The 20,000-nt window shown below is 40.9% G+C and overlaps 1 protein-coding gene and 1 long non-coding RNA gene across 7 annotated transcripts in view; one reads left to right on the plus strand and one right to left on the minus strand.

The window, feature by feature from the left end:
• The first annotated feature begins 466 nt into the window (after positions 1-466).
• Positions 467-15,045, plus strand: LOC133488275 (uncharacterized). Of its 2 annotated transcripts, none has more exons than XR_009791596.1 (6): positions 467-597; positions 9,748-9,909; positions 13,384-13,519; positions 13,715-13,816; positions 14,052-14,327; positions 14,450-15,045. It is a non-coding gene; the product is annotated as an uncharacterized LOC133488275 (long non-coding RNA). The 2 variants fall into 2 exon arrangements; XR_009791595.1 differs by having other exon boundaries at positions 13,384-13,467.
• The window catches only part of fgfr3 (fibroblast growth factor receptor 3), a 65,457-nt gene continuing 48,342 nt past the window's right edge, over positions 2,886-20,000 (minus strand). For 2 of the 5 annotated variants that reach the window (XM_061795927.1, XM_061795924.1), the window contains exons 8-18: positions 19,808-19,952; positions 17,382-17,554; positions 15,259-15,407; positions 15,053-15,174; positions 14,368-14,478; positions 14,111-14,301; positions 13,294-13,416; positions 12,467-12,537; positions 9,782-9,919; positions 8,322-8,427; positions 2,886-7,386 (exon numbers count right to left, since the gene is read on the minus strand). In XM_061795927.1, the coding sequence (XP_061651911.1) occupies positions 7,225-7,386; positions 8,322-8,427; positions 9,782-9,919; positions 12,467-12,537; positions 13,294-13,416; positions 14,111-14,301; positions 14,368-14,478; positions 15,053-15,174; positions 15,259-15,407; positions 17,382-17,554; positions 19,808-19,952 (1,491 nt within the window). In that variant the 3' untranslated portion in view covers positions 2,886-7,224. The remainder of the gene's footprint in view (positions 7,387-8,321; positions 8,428-9,781; positions 9,920-12,466; positions 12,538-13,293; positions 13,417-14,110; positions 14,302-14,367; positions 14,479-15,052; positions 15,175-15,258; positions 15,408-17,381; positions 17,555-19,807; positions 19,953-20,000) is intronic. The other 3 variants (XM_061795928.1, XM_061795925.1, XM_061795926.1) reach the window with 2 other exon arrangements.

The following is a 20,000-nucleotide window of genomic DNA, read 5'->3' on the forward strand; positions in this document are numbered from 1 at the left end:
AATTCCCGTATATTGTATTTTAGAAAAAACATTTTATATTTTGGAGAAAGAAAAGTCTTAATCGTAGATTACAGTTGTGTATTTTCAAAAAGTAAAAGTTGTCATTTTATGAGAATGAAGTAGTACATTTTTTAAAAACTTGTATATTTTTGCAAATAGAAACTGGATTCTTAATACATTTTGAGATTGAAAAAGTGCATTTTTTTTCAACGGAAAACAAGTTGTAACCTTTTTTTTTTTTTAGGAAAATATGTATTTTCAAGGCATTATTTTGTAATTGTATGCGAAAAGTCTCTTAGATTTGAGAAAAATGTTTCACTCTCCCGGGAAAAAAAAGTCATAATGGTACGAGAGTAACGTTTTATATTCAAGAAAAAACGTGAAGTGAAGGCTGTCGGTACCAACCACCAAAACTGAAGGCAGGAAAATAGGACACGGAGTAAGTCCTCCTCACCAGTAGTTGGCGCTACACTGCAGCCTTTGCCACATCGGCGAATCGTCGTGTGTCACAAAGGAAGAAAGGAAGGAGGGAAGGTCAATTGTTTGTCATTTCCTTGAAATGCGATGGATTCAACTTACAAGTGCTATCGTTCCGCGGTGAGTACTCAAAAAGGGGCACCGAACAACATCCCCGGCGGTAACCATGACAACAAAGCCCGAGCGGTTGTCTCATGAATTGTTGATCTTCCTTCTGTGGCGACGACAAACAACAAGTTGACGTCCACATTTTCCATGTCTTTTTTTCCTTGTGTTGTCCCGCGCGCGGCCCAAAACGCAACAAAACAAAGAAGCGCAACGGGCCCGTTCATAGTCATCATTTCGCCGGCGGCCAAAGTTGTTTTCCTAAGCGCCCTCGTGCTTCGAATGTTGCGGGCGGGTGGCGAGTATTCAACATTTCGGCGAGGTCGCGTGACGGCGGAAGGCTCGCGGAGGCCGCGTCGCCGCCAGAGGCTCGTGCACACAGTCGCAACGCTCCTTGCGTGGAAGGGGAAAAAAAAAAAAGAAAAAGCGCTGCCATTATGGTCCATCATTTCGTCAATTGTTAGCCATAATTATGCACAACAATCATGTAAGGGGAAGCAGGAAATATTGGAAACAAACAGGAAGTATTTACTAAAACAACTTGACATTTCTGCCAATCACACATGGCGACATTTCCAAATGTTCCTGAATGGAGACGCTTATTTTTTGACTCTTTTGGTTTTTTTGTTGTTGTTGATTTTTTTTATCATTTATTTACTTTTACTGCTTTTTTTTTTTTTTTTAGCAATTGTTTTGCCACTATGTTGTTTTTTTGGTCAATTCTTGATGACTTTTTTACGACATTATTTTTGGCCTTTATTTGTTTTCTTGCTAATAAAAGGCCACTGTCTTAATTATGTTTTTGTTTAGCCTATTTTGGGCCACATTTTTGTCCTCCCAATTCTTGGCCATTTTTTTCCCTTTTTTTTTTTTCCTCCTTTTTTTCATATTTTATTTTGCCAGTTTACTTTTTTTTTAACCCCCTATTGGGGAGGGATGCTATATTTTTGCAGTGTTTAATGCTAATTTGTATTATAAACTTTGTTTAATACCTAAAGCAAAATTAATTTCAATTCACGAAAAATAAATAGCATTTTGCCTCTGTAAATTTTCTTTTCCCATTTTTCCTCTATTTATTTCCATTTTTTCACATCTTATTCCATTTATTTATGTATTTATTTGTTTGTTTATTTACCCCTTTTTTGGGCCAGTTTTTACTCCATCATTGTCCATTTTCTTTGACAAGGTCTGACATTTCCCCCCCCTTTTTTTTTTGGGAAAGGTTTTGGTATTTTTCCCATTTTTTTGTGTGTGTGTCCAAAGTGTAAATAAATGGAATATTTGGACTTTCCATCGTATGACTTGCAGTGTTTTATGTTAGGGATGGATGAAGACGTTTGCCGGTGGTTAAGTTAGCGCACTCAGCGTTTGAGCTTTGGTTGCAGTGCAAGGAAATTGGGGGGGGGGGGTCGAGGTCGGGGCACCTTGGAAGGGAAAAGGCCCGGCAAACGGCCCCCGAAACAGAAAGAGGCATTTAAGAGCGAAAACAAGCGGCCCTCACACGCAGGAGCGCCATGAATGGGGCACTTGAGGCGGGTGGCCCGGCAACTTGCTTCCCCTCAAGATGCGCTTTCTAAGTGTTTTTAGTCATGTTTTGTTTTTATATTGCTGATTTTGTTTTTTTGTATCTTTTTTCCCCACTCAATTTTGCTGATTGTGGGGATTTGTACCTGTCAAGTTTAGCTCTGGTCACTGATGGTGTCGTGGTCCACTCGCCTGACTTTGGTGCGGGCAGCGTGGATTCAATTCCAACTCAGTGCGAACGGTTGTCCGTGTCTCGATGTGCCCTGCGACTGACTGGCGACCAGTTCAGGGTGTCGTCCGCTTTTCGCCCGAAGTCAGCTGGGATGGGCTCCGGCGCACCGCGACACTAACCGGGATAAGCGCTGTTGAAAATGGATGCATGGAAGTTGAGCTCATTTTTGGAAGCTTTTTGCCATTAAAAAAAAAAAAATATATATATATATATATATATATTATTTAAAAAAACGTTTTGGAACATTTTCTGCTTTTTAATTTTTATATATTTTCACTTATTGCGAGTTTCAATTGATTTATTTTTACTATTTTATGCTCTTTTTTTCATTTATACATAGAGGATAACATAATGATCATGCAAGATTTTGCTCTTGCCCCCCCCCCACAAAAAAATCAAAAACTGCGATGGGAGGCAAACAAAAATATTTATTTATTATTTTTAGTTTGGTGTCATAACAATTTAATAATGTTCTTGTTACTTGTTTATAAAAGTTTTGTTTTCCACTCGCATTAAAAATTACAAAAACAACAAAAGACTCCATTCATTCATATGACAACATGTTGGATGTTTATTGACAAGCTGTTTGTTGACAGACAGCTTCATGGTTTTGTCACACAAGATTTCAGCGAGAGGGAACTGACCGCAACCTTGTGCCGGAATGTTCCACAGCATCCATCATCATCATCGTCATCATCATATGAAACAAAACAAAAAGTCCAAACGTTAGTTCCACTTTTCTATGTTATTGAAAATAAATTACGTGATATAAGCTGGCTGCTAATTGCTCTAAAGTGGAATGCAAAACAAACAAACAAAAAAAAATATAGCTCACACAGCTAAATAAAACTCTTAAAAAAAAAAAAAAAAAAGAAAAGTCTGTCTCTTATGTACAACAGCAAGCATGTTTCAAACTATAAATTAATCTGACCAAAGATAAACACTGCGTGAGAAGAACAAACGACAATAAAAATTCCAGCTAGGAAAGTCCAAAAAAAAAACTGAAAAAGCCGATGAGTCGCCACTATCGTCACTTTGAAAATGTAAACGTCGGAAAAGTTGCTTCTCGACAAGCGTTCTTTTTTTTACACAAAACATTCACTTACAAAAGAAAACGTAAATGTAGCTGTCGTTAATATGCAAGCTGCTAACATCGAAGGTCAAATTGTTTATTCCGGACGAAAAAAAAAAAGGAATTGACGCTGTGAACTTATCTCGCTTGAAATTTGCTTGCAAAATTTGTAAATTGTTGTTTTCAAATCTGGGGTCTTATCATTTTTTGGGCAAATATCTCGTACACGAAAACCACGGGACATGAATGTCGTAGTGCACAGTCGCTTAAATGCCAATGTTAGCCAGCTAGCTTCTGCTATGCATAACTAGCTCTATTTTCAACATTAAATTGTGCTTTTGGTTGACATGTTACAAACACAAGTGCTCGTTTCTTAATGCTTTAAAATGTTCTTGTTCGCGGTACCAAATCTATGGTCAAATTGGGAATTTTGAATCCAAATTTGGCAATGCCGATAATTCGTAAAAATATTCCCAACATTTTTCTTCCGTCCAAATATGCTCTTGGTTGATGTGTTAGAAGCACATACTGCAAGCAAGCGCTTTTTTTTTTTTTTTTTAATGCTTTAAAATTCCTTTGGGAAAATTTGTGGAAAAGACAAAAAAATCAAAGCAGATTATTTTAAAATACTATCTAGATTGGCAGGTCATATCTAACGGTATAAAACGCGGGACGTGAAAGTCGTAACGTAGAATACAGCACTTGCGTCACAACCCAACCTACGCTAGAATGGTTTCTGTATTTCGGATTATGGCAATGACGAAAATTCGTACAGAACCTGTTCACCTGTTTTGTACGCGAGCGTGGGATAAGTAGGCTACGTGCTCGCTTTACCGTCAAATCTAAGGTTGAATTGTTATTTTGGATACAAAAAAAATAATAAAAAAATCAATGCTGATAATTAGTTGCTAGCATTCATCAGATATTGTTTGAGAAAAAGATTTTTAACGTTAACTTGTGAGCGCTCTCGGTCTACATGTTACATACATATTAAACACCTTTAGTTTTTTTACACTTCAAATTTGTAAAAGAAAAAAAAAATTGTGAATAGTGGAAATATTTTGTCCACGAGGTTGTCATTGCTAGCGGTAGAAAATAATCACTAACATGCTAGCTGCTCGTGTTGCCATTAAATCTAAGGTTGAATTGTGTCCTTTTTTTTAAACGTTAAACCTTTTAACGTGCCAACAACGTGAAAAACATCGACGAGGTTAGCATGAAAGCTAGGGGGCAGCATTGAGTGAGGAGATCATCAGGCTCTCGAATAAATGAATAATAATAATAATAATAAAAAAAAGCAAAATTAAACGCAGGTAGCTTGAATAAAAAGACTCTCACCATAGGGAAAGCTTTGACACAGCATGGAAGAATAAATAAAAAAAAATAAAAAAAAAACATCACATACGTTTGTTCTTCTTCACTGTTTTTGTGCCTTCCATTTTTCATTCCAACCAGACACTCCAAACCAAACAATCGATCAAGGGAAGAATTGTTGATTTCATATTATTAATCATTATTACAATATTTGGTGTTTAAATGTCTCCCAGCAGAATCAACGACTAAAAGTGGACAAATTATTTATTAAGTACTCACACGGTCTTGAGGGTTTTCTCTTTTTCACGTACAGTAGCAGCGAGATAATTATCGTTTATCATTATTATTAAAATATATCTTTTTTTCCTTTGAACTTTTCATCCCATAATGCTTTGCTGCCGCTTGACTTTTGGCGACTCAGTGAAAGCGACTTTTAAGACTTCATTTGGCACTTTTGACGACGAAGGATCCAGCAAATATACAGTTCATACCCCCCCCACCCAAAAATTAAATACAACAAAATGTCAAGAAATCCAAATGATGTTTTGACTTTTTCAAAATAGTGTTTTCACTTTTGGCTGCGCACAGCATGACTTCATGTCAGTTTTAACACTGAAGAGCAACGTTCGCACACACACACACACACACACAAATATTGCTTTTTCTTCCACTTGGCTAGTCGCTTGACTATTGAGGTGCAAAGCATGATGGGGCACGTAGTTTCCGTTGAGCCTGTCGGCCGCTCAAAACGCCTCTCAGCAGGAGTTTCGTCGCTTCTTCTGGTTTCGAGCAACGACGAAACGGTAAAGACGCCAGAGAAGAAGAAGAAGCCGACGCTACCGAGGAGCAGCAGCGACACGCCGGAAACCCAAAATGGCGCCACCGCTCACACGTAAAGACAAAAACAAAAAAGGTGCAATCTTCATGTTAGAAAAAGGCCTCAAATCGTAAAGTTGGGAAAATTAAATCGGAATAATACAAGACAAAGTACAGTTAAGTTTATTCTTATATTAAGACGATTTGTTTTCATAGAATTTCCTCACTTGTTCTCGTCATTTTATTTCGTAAATTTGCAACTTTTATTTTCAGCAAAATACAACTTTTTCTGGTAGTTGTACGACTGCATTCTTGTAATGCTAAGAATTTTTTATCTCATAAGTATACGATAGTTTTCTTATAACGTTCCGTTTTTTTTCCCCCACTCGTAAACATAAAATTCATCTTTTTTTTCGGTTTTCTTGTAACTTTACAATTTCTTTTTCACAGAATTTCTTTTTGTAACCTGAATTTTTCTTGTCACTATCCAACTCCTCCCCCCCCCTGCAACCGTACAAAAAATAATAAAAAAACATCTTTTTTACTTGTTTTTCTTGTAACATTTTTTTCTGTTATTTGTACGACTTCATTCTTCTAATATTAGTAAAATTCTTTTACATAATGTGGCATCATTTATCACCGACATTTGTTGTGTGACTTTCCGACTTTGTTCATATTTACGTAACATAAAAAAAATTTTCCTGTTTCATGTTTTTTCTGTAAAACCACTTTTTTTTCCTTGTAGCTTTCTGACTCCATTTTTTCCCGTAACTTTACAAACTTTTTAACTCGTGGGAACGACGCCTTTTTTTCTGGTCATATTACGACTTGGTTCGTATATTAGCTTAATTATTTCTCATAAATTCACGAGCTTTATCCCCGTAATTTGTTGTTTCTTGTTTTTTCACATTTCACATAAAATACTCCCAACTTTATGTTATCACCAATATTTTGTTGTAACATTCTGCCTTTTCTTTTTTTTTTTTTTGGGAACTCCGACTTTTTCTGGTACTATTACAACTTTATTCTCATAATCTTTGGCCTTCCTTTTCTTGGAACTTAACAACATTTTTCTGTTAAGGTTTTTCTTGTGATTTGAACATATCCCCCCCCCCTTATTTTTTCTTGCCAGTGCGTCCTTAATATTTCTTTGTAAGTGTCATCTGATGTAAAATAAGTTACAAAAGTGAAAAGACAAAAAAAAAAAAAAAAAAAAAGCTTTGCGCGCGCCCCCTTTTTAGCCAACCTTTTACGAAGCGTGTTGATCTATAAATATCTTTACAAATATACACCTTAGTTATTCCCTAAACTTCAAAGGTTTCCGTGACAACAGTGTCTTCTCCATTGCTTGCGTCCAAAACATTTTTTGTTCCGTTAAAGGAGAACAGAGCTCGCATTTGCATGTTTGTAATTACAATGGATTCTTTTGCGAAGGACTTTGGAAGATTTCGCCGATCCGGGAGCTTCCGTCCCGGTAGGCACAGATCGGTGGCCCCGCCCCCCCCCCCCCCCCCCCTCCCGCATTTCCCGTTTTCTCCCGTTCCGCAGATTGTCCGTAACAAAAGACTGGCCGTGTACAAAAATAAACTTTGTGATCAAAAAAATCCTTCAGAGTTTCCCGAGCCCGGACTCAGTGAGGTGATTATCGGGGGTCCCGGCGGCGTATCCCCGCCTCGGCTGAGGGTTAGGTCCGGGCGGCGGCGGCGGCGGGGCGTTCGGGGAGACAGGACTCGTCGGCCGCGGGGTCGGGGGCGAACACCGAATCGTCGCCCGAAGAGCAGGTGCTGCCGGAGTCCTGGCAGGCGGGCGAGTACTGCTCCAGCGGAACCGACAGGTCCAGGTACTCCTGGCGGATCACGCCAAACACGTTAGCGCAGATTATTTGAGCACAAATAACCTATCTTTGCCAGCGATGTATAGTGACAGGCACCGCAATTAAATGCGCTCCCGCTCGATGGCAGAAGGTTCGCTAAACCCGTCCGTGTATTGGCGGTCGTACAACACATCAACTAAAGATCCTTCCGGTGCGCGCGCCTCGCCCACCGGGCGGCAGTGCAATAAATACACACAGCGGAACCTCATTTAAACAAAAGAAGACTAATATTTGTCATTCTTTGCAGAGGATAACGACGCGCCTGTGAGTATTATGATATCTGTTTACATGTGTTGCTCCACCATTATGAGGAAAATGTCAAAACCCCCCAATTTTTTTTTTCCTACAAAGGGAAAACAAAAGAAAAAAGTTGGAATATTGTGAGAAAAAATAAGTCATCAAAGTGAAAAGTTCCTTCCCAACTTTTGCTGGATCTTTTTCTTTCAACAATGACTATTTTCTCAGTTTTTATCCCCCCCCCCCCCCCCCCCCCCTATCTTGGTCTCCTCCCACCCAGCCTAACAACGCCTCAGTACTTTTCCTTTGTGCCAGTCAATGGTCTTTTTATCTAATATGAGCAAGCAGCATCGGGCGCAACAGCTCGAAATTCAAGGCCGCAGCGGCACACAACGAAGACTCGGGCCCGAGTGGAAAACGCGCCCGAGGAGGCCGAGCCCAACAAAACCTGACTCGAATAAACCATATTTTCACTACAACTCTGTCTTTATTCTGCCACTAAATTGTTCTTGTTGCGTGTCACTATACTGCGCTGGATAAGACAGATGAACATCGAAAATAAGAATTTGCAGACCACTTAAGTCCCATTGGATCATTTCCCGCACGATTGGGAATCACTGCATTACTACAATAGTAGCGCGCGCGTGCGTGTGTGTGTGCGCGGGACTCACATCGGTGGACGTCATGGACAAAACGCGGTCGTGATCTTCCACCAGCTGCCGGAACGTTGGCCTCTGCGACGGCACGGCGTGCCAGCACTCGCGCATGATCATGTACCTGGAACACGCGCATGAGCGCGTTAGCTTAGCACATTAGCTTAGCTTCAGCAAGCTCTGTCATTCCGAATCCGTCGAGACCAAAGTCAACGGAAAGCGGTTCGAAAAACGATTCGACAGACGGGACAGAAACAATCAAGTCAACAAATGTTCACGTTCAATGAGCTTTTTTTTTTTTTTTTGTTCTTGGCGTATGAGCAGTTTTTTTCCCACTTTTTAAAAAAAATCGCAAATTATGATTTTATCTCACAACATTATCAACTTTTCTCATAACTTCACAATTTTATTTTTTCAACTCTTCCATTGTAATATCACGACTTTTCTCACATTCTAATTTCATTCTTTGAACATTCTGACTTTTTTCTTGTAACTGCATTTTTTTTAAATATTACAATATTTTCTTTATAATTTGTATGACACCTTTTTGTTATATTACAACTTCATTCTTGTACTATTGACTTTTTCTCACAACGTTTCTTGCACCAATACAACTTTTTTGACTTTTTTTCCCCCCCTCTACTCATAACTCTTATTTTTGGTAGCACTGACTTCCTGAAACTTTCGGACTTTTTTGCATTACAATTTTATCTCACAATCTTACCAAATTTTTGCATAATTTCACTTTAGTTTCTCCTCTATGTTAATATTCCAACTTTTTGCGTACTCATTACTTTACATTTTTCTTGTCATATTAGTTCCGTGTTTGTTGTATTTTTTCCTTGGCAAATTATGATTGTATCCCAGCACATCACCAATTTTAACTTTACTTTCTTTTTTCCTGTTTCTTTCTGACTTGTAGCATTCCAATTTTTTGGTTTTGACATTACAACTTTTTTCTCATAATATTACAACCTGGCAACAATCCAACTTTTCCGCTCATATAATTACGACTTCATTCTAGTATCACTACATTTTTGGAAAGTTCAAACTTTTTCCCCCCCTAACTTTACCGTTTTCTTTAATATGGATTTCTCGTAACAATGCGACTTTTTTTTTCATCTTAACATTTTTTTCCTTAAGAATATTACATTTTTCTTTTAACAGTCCAACTTTTTTTTTCTAGTAATACCATGACTTCATTTTTGTAATATAGATTTTTTGTCCCTAATTATATGACAATTTTCTTTTCTTTATGACTTTACAACTTTTTTCTAATCCTAAAATTTCCATTTTGCCCATCTTTTTTTCTTCACGAATCTTTCTCGTTTCTTTCTGTTGACTTTTTCCACTGTAATCCAGTACCGCGATGTTAGTCCTGTAATATTCAGTTTTCCTCCTGACGACGCAGACTTTTTTTTTTTTCTTCTTCCCACGAAAGCAGCGGAGGAAGGTGTTGTGTTGAAAGTGCGACGTACAGCTCGTGGGTGCAGTTGGCGGGTTTGTCCATGCGGTGTCCCTCCTTGAGCAGCTTGAAGAGTTCCTCCACGGGGATGCCCGGGTATGGCGAACCCCCCAGCGTGAAGATCTCCCACAGTAACACGCCGTAAGACCACCTGCTCGCACAAACACAGCACAAAAATCGTTATGTATTATGTATAGAGAGCTAATGGATGACTTGTTTTCCTCCTAGAAGTCTAACTCTTTCCTTCTCATCTTTAGCACTTATTTGAATGTGGAATGTAAAAAGCATGGGACCTAACATCGCACCTTGCGAAACTCCCATTTTCTATTTTTGTGACTTGTAATGCCTCACACGACTCACCTTCTGCGAGCAAGGTACTCGAGGCCACCTGGTTGTAACTTTCCGTTTTTTCTCTCTTAACATTCCAACCCGTCTTGTTACTTTACAACTTTTATTTTGGAACTTAACACTTTTCTTCTAATAGCATCAAAGCTCATCTTTTTTTAAGGTAGTTATATTTTCAGAATTTCTCTCACAACTTTACACCTTTTTATCTCATAACGTAACGACATTATTCTCGTAGGATAACGACTTGTTTGATAACTTTACTGTTTGACATGTTTTCACTGAACTTCTTTCCACATAACTAGCTGATTCTTGTTCTAATTTTTTTCTTGCAACTTGTACTTTTATCTTTTCAACTTTTTTGTGTGTGTGTGTGTGTGTTCATTTACATTTCAGGGCGGCACGGTGGACGACTGGTTAGCACGTCCGCCTCACAGTTCTGGGGACCGGGGTTCAATCCCCGGCCCCGCCTGTGTGGAGTTTGCACGTTCTCCCCGTGCCTACGTGGCTTTCCTCCCACATCCCCAAAAGATGCGTGCTAGGTTGATTAATGACTCTAAATTGCCCGTAGGTTTGAATGTGAGTGCGGATGGTTGTTTGTTTGTATGTGCCCTGCGATTGGCCGGCGACCGGTTCAGGGCGTACTCTCGCCCGAAAGACAGCTGGGATGGGCTCCGGCACGCCCGCGGAAATGGACGGATGGATTTACATTTCATTTATTTCCACTTTGAGTTGCTCTTAAACCAGCAAAAAGTTTCTTTTTCTTGTGCTAATATTGTGGCGTTAAGATGAAAAAGGGTGACTCCGGGGGGGGGGGCGGGGATTCCGCTCCTGTACTCGAGTCGGCCTGGCTCTGAAAATGCAGACCTGCTGGAAAAACACAGCGGCGGGCGGGATTCTCGCCCAGTGTGCCGGAATACGCACACACGGGGGCCACCGAGTTGACAGCCGCTGCCTTGCCCTTGGAAAACGCACAACGTTTCTCTTTTCTCGTAACGTTATGCTGTTTTTCCACCAACTTCACTGAGTTGTCTTTTCATCTTTTTTCTCCAAACAATCGAGATTCTGTCATGTATATTTACAACATTTTTTCTTATTGTAACTACGTTTTTTTTCTGGTAAGATTACGATCATTTTTCCATCATATTAGCACGTTTTCCTCTTAACCGTACTATTCTCCTTTGAACTTTTATTTTGTAACATTCATTTCTTTTCCTCATAAAATTTCTATTTCTGTCTCCTAAATGTGCTACTTTTAACATTTCAAAGTTGAAGATGTTTTTCTTGTAACTTTACAGTTTTACCATTATGACCTTTTTTTCCCCTCCATAATATTCCAACATCTAGTCCATAAATTTCCCATTTTAACTCCAATTTTGTCTTTTTTGTCTTCACCCATTACAAATTTGTTATCGTGACTTTTTCCTGTAAACTTGAGTTTTTCTCGGAAAACTTTGTCATCCCTTTCCCACATTTTACTCGGAACATTTCAAGTGTTTTCTTCCTATTTCAACTTGACCTTGGAATTGAAACAACTGTAACTTTAACAACTTTCTCCTCGCAGCATCACAACATTTTTTCGAGACTGTTTTCCCGTAACTTGTTCGATTTTATCTTTTGAATTTTTTGCTCGTAACATTAAAGCTTCCCCCCCCCCCCCCCCCCGCCCACTCATATGTTGACATTACTTTCGTGTTTTATCGTACAGCATTTTTTTACAACTAACATTCCGACATTATTCACGCCACATTTAGTTTTTTTTTGCTTTCTTTTCCCCCCCATGTTGTGCTCGCAAGACCACAACTTTTTTTTTTTTTTTTTTATAATTGTTAACGGTATGACTATTATCTAATGACAAACCTTTTTTTTGTGATAATATTTGTAACTTTTTCTCTTAACTTTCCTGTTTTATCTTTGGAATGTTGCGATTGTAACATTTTTGTCTTTTTCTTCCCGTAATTTAACGATTTTCTCGAAGTGGTCCCTTTTTGCGTTGCTAGTGCAAGAGCGTGTGCCTTTGTGACCCCCTGACCTGTGCGAGGCGCTTCAAGGAGCGCCTCCCTTTGAATCCTGGTGGAAAAACATCCCCGAGGGGAAGATGTGGAATGAGCGCCCTCTTATCGCTCACTGTGGATTTACGCAGCGAAAGCACGGCTAAGACGCCGAGGCCCGGCGCCGCCCCGCGCTCTCTCGTGTCGTGTCGGGAGATTACGCAGCACGCGGAACAAACGCAGTCAGGAATGCGCCGCCGCCGCCGATACGGGAGGATTCCCGTTGTCGGATTCGCTCGCTGAGTTCCTGACGCTGACGCGCCGCGGCGGGATATTTGGACAAGGCGAAAAGGCAAACTCACACGTCGCTCTGGTGAGTGTAGACCCGGTCGAAGAGAGCCTCCGGCGCCATCCACTTGACGGGCAGGCGGCCCTGGCAAACGCAACACGCAGCAGTCAACACAACACAGCAGTTCACCTTTGTTCATGGACATCTTGGGCTTTTTCATTTCTTTCGTCAATCAGTAGTCATTATCGTTATTATTCTTATGATTTTTTGAAACCAGAACTTTGAATTACTTGACTAAATGTATCTTTTTGCCTGTAACTTTACAACTTTTGGACTCCTAATTTTGTAAGATTACAACTTTTTCGCCTTACTTTTCTCATAACATTTACTTTTGTTCTCCTAACATCACCACTGTTTTCCTCATAACGTTACTATTTTACATTTGGCAGTTTTTGTTTTTAATTTGATGACTTTTTAATCGTACCTTGAAATATTTTTCCATATCTTGACTAGTTTATCTGTTCAACTCTTTGCTTGTAACTTTCGATCATTTGTTGTAATATTCCAACTTTTTTTTCTTGCAACGTTACCTTTACCAGTTGCTCTTTTCATCTTTTTTCATGTAACACGACCACTTTTTTTTCTGGAAATTTGAAATCATTTGAGTAAAAATTTCCCTTCATTTTACAACACTGATCTGGAATTTTGCAACATTTGTCTAGTAATCATACAACATTTGTCCTGTAATTTGAAATGGCAATTTCATTGGCTGACAAGTGTAAAAAGTTGTAATGAACAATATTCACTTGGAGCAACCTGCAAACTTCTTTTATTGCATAACGTTTGTGAATTAAGATCCCTTCTCGTCATTAGTATAATGAAAAAGACAAGCGCTCTCACATTGGTGGTCTTTTTGTAGTAGTCTATATTGTGCACATCTCTGGCCAGCCCGAAGTCGGCGATCTTCATGACGTTGTCGTCCGTCACCAGGACGTTCCTGGCCGCCAGGTCTCGGTGGATGCACTGCAATGGGAAGGAAGTTACCAGACGCGTCAGACCTACTGCATGGCGACAGTACGGAAAACACAACTTTGTTTTCTCGTGACATCGCAACTTTCTTTTCCACGTAACTGAAACTTTTTTTCTCGTAACATTCTCCTCACGTTAAGACCCGTTTCGTAACATTGCAATTGTTTATAGGTCTAGAAGGTTTATCGTGCCTTCTTCTTTTAAAGGGTTTTTGGATTTCTTTTGTTCAGACCAAATTTTTTTTGTTTCCGGTTAAGAGGAATCTGTTACCTTGCTGAACTTTATTTTGAAGGTTTCCCGACCCGATCAGCTGTTTTAAAAGACGTCGCACTCGGAAGCGGTGACAGCCCTGACGAAGGGTGGACTGACAAGCGAAACTGTCAGCAATGTGAAGGTACCTTGTTGTTTTTATCTTGCAACCATATGACTTTTTGCTCAAAACATTTTTTGTAAAATTATAGAATTTATTTACTGTTAATTCATTACAACTTTTCTGGTAACATGACTTTTTTCCCCTCATCTTTTTAGCTTCAAATTTAAACCCTAAACCCTATTGTAGGATGTAAAAAGAATGGGACCTAATGTCGTGCCTTGCGGAATACCTCTTCAAATCTATGTATTTTCTACAGCTGCTGTTTGCTACTTTTGCCGACGGCCAAAGTGTGTTTGAAGTCCGCACACGACTGACCTTCTGCGAGGCGAGGTACTCCATGCCTCTGGCCACCTGGTAGGCGCAGGACACCAAGTCTTTGAAGGTCAGCTGCTCGTCTGGGATTTTGCAGGTATCAAAGGAGTAGTCCATGCCCGGCGGCCGACGTGCCCTCAGGTACTCCCTTAGGTTGCCTTTGGAGGCGTACTCCACCAGAACGTAGAGCGGACCTGCGGGACTGTGTGGTTACTTCCAGGTAATTAGCATTCCAAAGGAGGTTAGCAATGAAGCCTTACCATCTTGCGTGCAGGCTCCCAGCAGGTTGATGATGTTTTTGTGTTTTCCGATCATCTTCATCATCTCCATCTCGGACACCAGGTCGGACAAATCTTTATCTGTCGCGTCATCTGAGACAAGAGATGGAGAAGGAGGACGCGTCAGGGAAGCGAAGCGCTTAGAAAGCGTCTTCGAAGTACAGGCAAGTAGTCAGGTGACTGCATTTTTTTTTCCACACGCTTGGGAGTTTACGACTTCTTTCTTCATAATTTGACATTTATTTTCGTAAGGTTACAATTACATTTTAGATTTTTTTGCTTGTATCGTGACTTTACAACTTTTTTTAACGGAAGTTATGACGTTCCTGTAAAGTTATTATTATTATTATTATCCTATTATTTCTTGTGACTTCACTAGGTTTATCTTGTCAACTTTTTTTCCATGACATTACTTTTTCCTCTTGACTTTACAAATGTATCTTTATCTTTTTTTCTTGTACCATGACTACTTTTGTTCTCATAATTTTACATTATTATTATTATATAAGATTACAACTTGTTTGGGGGCAGTATTAAAACATTTCTCCATAATTGTACAACATATGTCTTGTAATTTTACATGACAATGTACCCAAGATTCAAAAGCAAAATCCAAAACAAATCTGTTGAAAGATCACAATGAAAAAAACCCCAAAAAGCAGCTGACCTTTCAGCATTTTCACAGCGACCGTTAGCGGCTTGTTGGGTTTCTCCTTGTCGACGCCGATGGCCTCGGCCATCACCACCTGACCGAAGCAGCCCTCGCCCAGAGGCTTCCCCAACGTCAGCCTGGAACGCCAGCAAAGGAAAGTCTTTCACCGGCGTGAACGTTGGCGCGCGGCTAAGCGAAAGGCCCGCCGGGTTCGTGCTCACCGCGCTCTGGAAAACTCCCACTTGGGGTCGGAGGGCAGCTCCAGCTCGGAGACGTTGGCCAGCGCGGGCCCGTCGCTGGACGACAGGCGAGCGATCCTCACCAGCGGCGTGTTGGAGTTCATGGACGAGTTGGAATCCAAGGACACCTGCTTGGGTGGCAAACACATCCCAGAGGAGACCGTTATCGTCGCTGAAAGGGGGCCGTTCCGTGAAAAAAAGCCCGGTTTCAAATCCTCGCCAGCGGTTTAGCGGGTTGTCACCGACGCTCACTGAAAGTTTCATTTCAAGTTTCAAGATGCAAACCGGAAGACTTTACGACAGACAGCAGCACGCTACAACTAACAAACACTAACTTTCAACGAAACTCACCTACTGACTTAAAAACAAAAAAAGGGACAGAACTGACTGACTGACTCATGAACGGTTTAACTAACCCAGTTAGTGAATGACTGACTAACAAAATAACTAACAAAGAAATTGACTAACTAACAAATCAATTAAATGACTGATCGACCTAACAAGTAACAAACTAATAAAGTAACTGACTAGCTAACTGACTTACAAGCTATAAAAGTGACAGATGAACTGACTGACTGACAGACAAAGCAAAAAAAAAAAAAAAAAAAAAAAAGGAGAGAAAGAGCTGGCGCTTCGCTCGTCCATCCGTGGATACTCCCGTTTCCAAACAGCAACTTCCTGCCGGCGTTCCGATGGATCCGCGTTTGCGTCTTCAAACTGATGAACCGACAAGTTCTCGTCTCAAGCAAAACGACAAGAAAAACAGGAAGGAAAACAGAAAACAACAACAAAAAAAAACAGTCCAGGTCCAAATTTGCTAGGCCTGAAAAGTAATAAGTGCTAGAAAATGCCAGGAGCTTTGAGGGAGATTTAGTTGCTTATGAAAAAAAAAAAGGAGGAGGGAAAGAAGCGGGAGATTAGCGGGACGAAAAGCGAGCAAAGATTACACAAGAATGCAATAAAAATCGGTGCCTCAGAAGAGAGAAGTCAGACGACTTCAAATGTTCCAAGCGGTCGCAAACGTCTCACGCGTACGTGACAAAACCTTCGAAAAGAACGACAAAAGAGAGGCTCTCAAAAAAAAAAAAAAAAAAAAAAAGAAACCCATTCACGCAGCAACAATTCAAAGTTGGAGCGGAACGCTCAAACGTCACGTCCATCGGCGCACCTCCGAGATTGCCGACGGTCGACTCGCTTGGCTTTTTGCAAGACTTAGTCAACGGATGGCGGCGGGAAGAGAAGCAGGCAAGAGGAGGAGGAGGAGGAGGAGGAGAAGATCTATCGGAAGTCATTGGAGACGTTCGACGCGGGACTTTTGCTCAGCTAGTTCCTTGAAATGATTCACTCATTCACCGACTGACTGACTCGCTCTCAACGAGAGAATAACAAACAAAACTCACAAAATGAACTGACTGCCCTGAAATGAACAAACTAACTGACTAAACAACAACACGTATGCGACTGACTGACTAGCCGATTGACTGACAAACGCACTGACTGACTAAGTCACTAACTGGCAGACTCATTTACAACAACTAACACTGCAACTGATTGACAGATTAGCTGGGTGACTGACCGATGAATTGACTTACCAACTAACTCGCTGATTGACGAGCTGACTTCCTGACCAATTGATTGCGTGGCTGACTTAAGTAGTTGACCAACTGACTGACTGAGTGACTAACAGACTTAGTGACTACCCGAACGACTAACTAAGCGACTGACAAATTAACCAAGCAACGGACTGACTGACTAACTCGATGTCTCACTAATCCACTGACTGACTGAACGACTGGCTAATTTACGGACGAACTAACCTAGTAACTGACTGACCGACCGATTTACTGACTCACTACTTTTCAACAACGAACAAACTCATTGACTGATAACCGTGTGACTGAATACCGAGAGATGAACTAACTTACCAAAATAACTCACTGACGACCTGGTTGACCAACTGAACGACCGACCAACGGACCGGACCGACCGACCGACGGGCTGACCCGAGGAAGCGAGTTACCGACGGACCGACTTCGTGGGTCAAGTGACCGACTTAATACCCGAGGAATCGGGGCTGTGCGAATCTCGTATCTACTTTCTGTTACCTGTCTCTTGAGCGGGAACTTGGAGAGTTTCTGCACGGGCGGCTCGGGCAGCGTCTTCTGCGCGATCATGCGCATGCGACACAGCACGGCGATGACCACGGCCAAGATGAACAGCACGCAGCCCGTCATGTAGATCAGGATGTCGGCGTAGTAGTCCTCCTTCTCCGGACTCGCTGCTCGGGATCAACACCGGCGCTTTGCTTTACATGCCGCGTGTCGTCGGCGGCGGCGGCGGCTACGAGACCGCCGCGAACCACGACTCAAGTGCTTGGAGTGCAGGGGGGAGGACAGACTCGGTCGGGTGCTCCGCGGCCACGCGGGATTTGGAAAAACGGCGCTTGTCATTATTTGAATACTCATCAAATAACTCGTTCTCGCCTGTGATTATTTGAATTTACAATCAAAAAAGAAAAAAAAACATTGTTATTATTAAAAAAAAAACAATGAGCAGCTCTGTTGTCGTGTGTTGTTGTGTCGCGATCAAAACTTTCTCGACACAAACGACAACAACAACAGCGCAAAAAAAGTCTTTCCTCCCAGCTGCCTCATGTTACAACAATAATATACAAAAAATATTGTCATAATGGAACGTCCAGGTCCCTTTTGAAATGAACTCGGCCCGCTCCTCGGTTGGCTCGAAACTTGATTCAGCAGCGCTTCGTACAAGTCGAGTCCAAATAACGAACTGCAAACGTCGGCGCCGATGCCAACGCTAAGCCGACGGCGATCGTGTTTCGCTTTCACACTCGCAGCCATAAATCTGCTTTCAGTTGTTTGCTGTCAGACTTGACAAGTGGACTGAGTTTTTCAGACTCTCCCAAGGCAACTGGGACTTTTGGGGGATAGTTTCAAGCCACTGATCAGTTTGTCATAGGCCACTTTGATCAAATAGATGCGTCCAGATAAGAAATTTTTCCAGACATTTTGGGGCTCAAATGTAAGGCTTAGGCTTGGACTACGGCCATTTTGATCGGAACGAAAATTGAGACGCTTTCCGATCTTTCGAGGCCATTTCGATCAAATTCAAGACTTTGAAGGCCACTCGTTGAACGGCCGACTTTTTAAGGTCACTTGGACGAGATGTTATGCATTTTCTGAACATTTGAGGGTCATTTTCATCAAATGTCAAGACTTCATTGGATTTTTTTGAAGGCAAATGATCAAATTGAAAACATTGACGAGGCTTTTTAAAGTCCATTTGGATCCAATCTAAGATTTTTATGAAGATCATTTTGGCCAAATGTAAGAAGACTCTTTCAGCCCATTTCTCATTACACAAATATGACTTATCAGCCCATTTTTCAAATGTATGACTTATTTAGGTTGTTTTGACGAATTCTGACTTCTCCACTTTTAAGTTTACTCTGTTAATATTTAAGCCTATGACAAAAATCAAGACTTTTAAAGGTATATATTTATAGATATAAATATAGCTTTTTCTTTAAATCAAATGTCATACTTATCAGAACAGAGGCTTTAAAGACAATTTTGATCAAATGTTGGGCTTTTTTACAGACCATTTTGATCCAATGAAAACCTTTTTAACACTTCTTTTTTGGGATTAAATACAAGACTTTTTTTTTTGTTTTTTTTGTTGTACTTTTAGGGCCACTTTGATGAAACCGCTAACATACTAAACCGAGTCAACTATTTGTACATGCCGCATTCAGTGATGTCGCCATTCTGATTTTAGCATGACATTGTCAAGTGGTGTTGCGTAACACCTCGCTTCATCCGTTTCGCTAACGCTGTGAGTGCGAAAGCGCTCTTAACGGACGAGAGGAGTGAGTTCTGTTCATGCAAAAGGGACCAAACATTAAAAAAAAAAAAAAAACAACATCATCATTTTGTTGTTATTAGAAATGAGCCAATGACAACTAGAGTGGGCAAACTCCATTCAACTCCAATGTTGAAGTTACGCGCGACATAAAAAAAGAAGAGTTATCCTTCAGATGACCTTCCAATTTGGATATTTGGCCGGCGCAACGCTGGGCCAACCCCAGTGCCGGTACATCTGCATGTTTGTCTCGGTGAATGTGAGTTTTTATCTTTCATGAAATATTGATAGATGTGACAGATGTTTGCACTTAGACCACTATTGCACCCATCTTTTTTAAATTAAAGTAAGTATCAAATTAGAGGTGCAACAATTAATCGATGGATCGACGAGTAAGTGATTCATTGAAACGACATGTTTTTTTGCTAATATATAAAATAGGATTCAATTAGTAATTATTATTCTCAAACTAATGGACGACAAGATAATATAAACCTCCCATATTTTACTGCAACCGTACAAGTTGAAATCAAACTCCTGCAAAATGACAAACACGGATTGAGCCCGCTGTAGTTGTCAGTAGCTCAAAGGAACTTCCCGGGACACCGGACCCGGTTCGAGCGGCGGTGGCGGGCGGGCGCGGGCGTACCTGGAAGCACCGTGAGCCAAGCAGAGTGGTGAGCGTAGCCGATAGAGTTCCCCGCCAGGCAAGTGTACTCGCCCGCGTCCTCCAAAGACACGTTGGACACCAAGAGCACCTCCAGCTCGTTGTCGGTGGTGTTAATACCGGCCGTCTGAAGGGAAGCCAGATGGAGGGAAGCAAGGAAGCAAGGATGGAAGGA

Source organism: Phyllopteryx taeniolatus, chromosome 13 (genome assembly GCF_024500385.1).
Source record: "Phyllopteryx taeniolatus isolate TA_2022b chromosome 13, UOR_Ptae_1.2, whole genome shotgun sequence".
Lineage (NCBI taxonomy): Eukaryota > Metazoa > Chordata > Actinopteri > Syngnathiformes > Syngnathidae > Phyllopteryx > Phyllopteryx taeniolatus.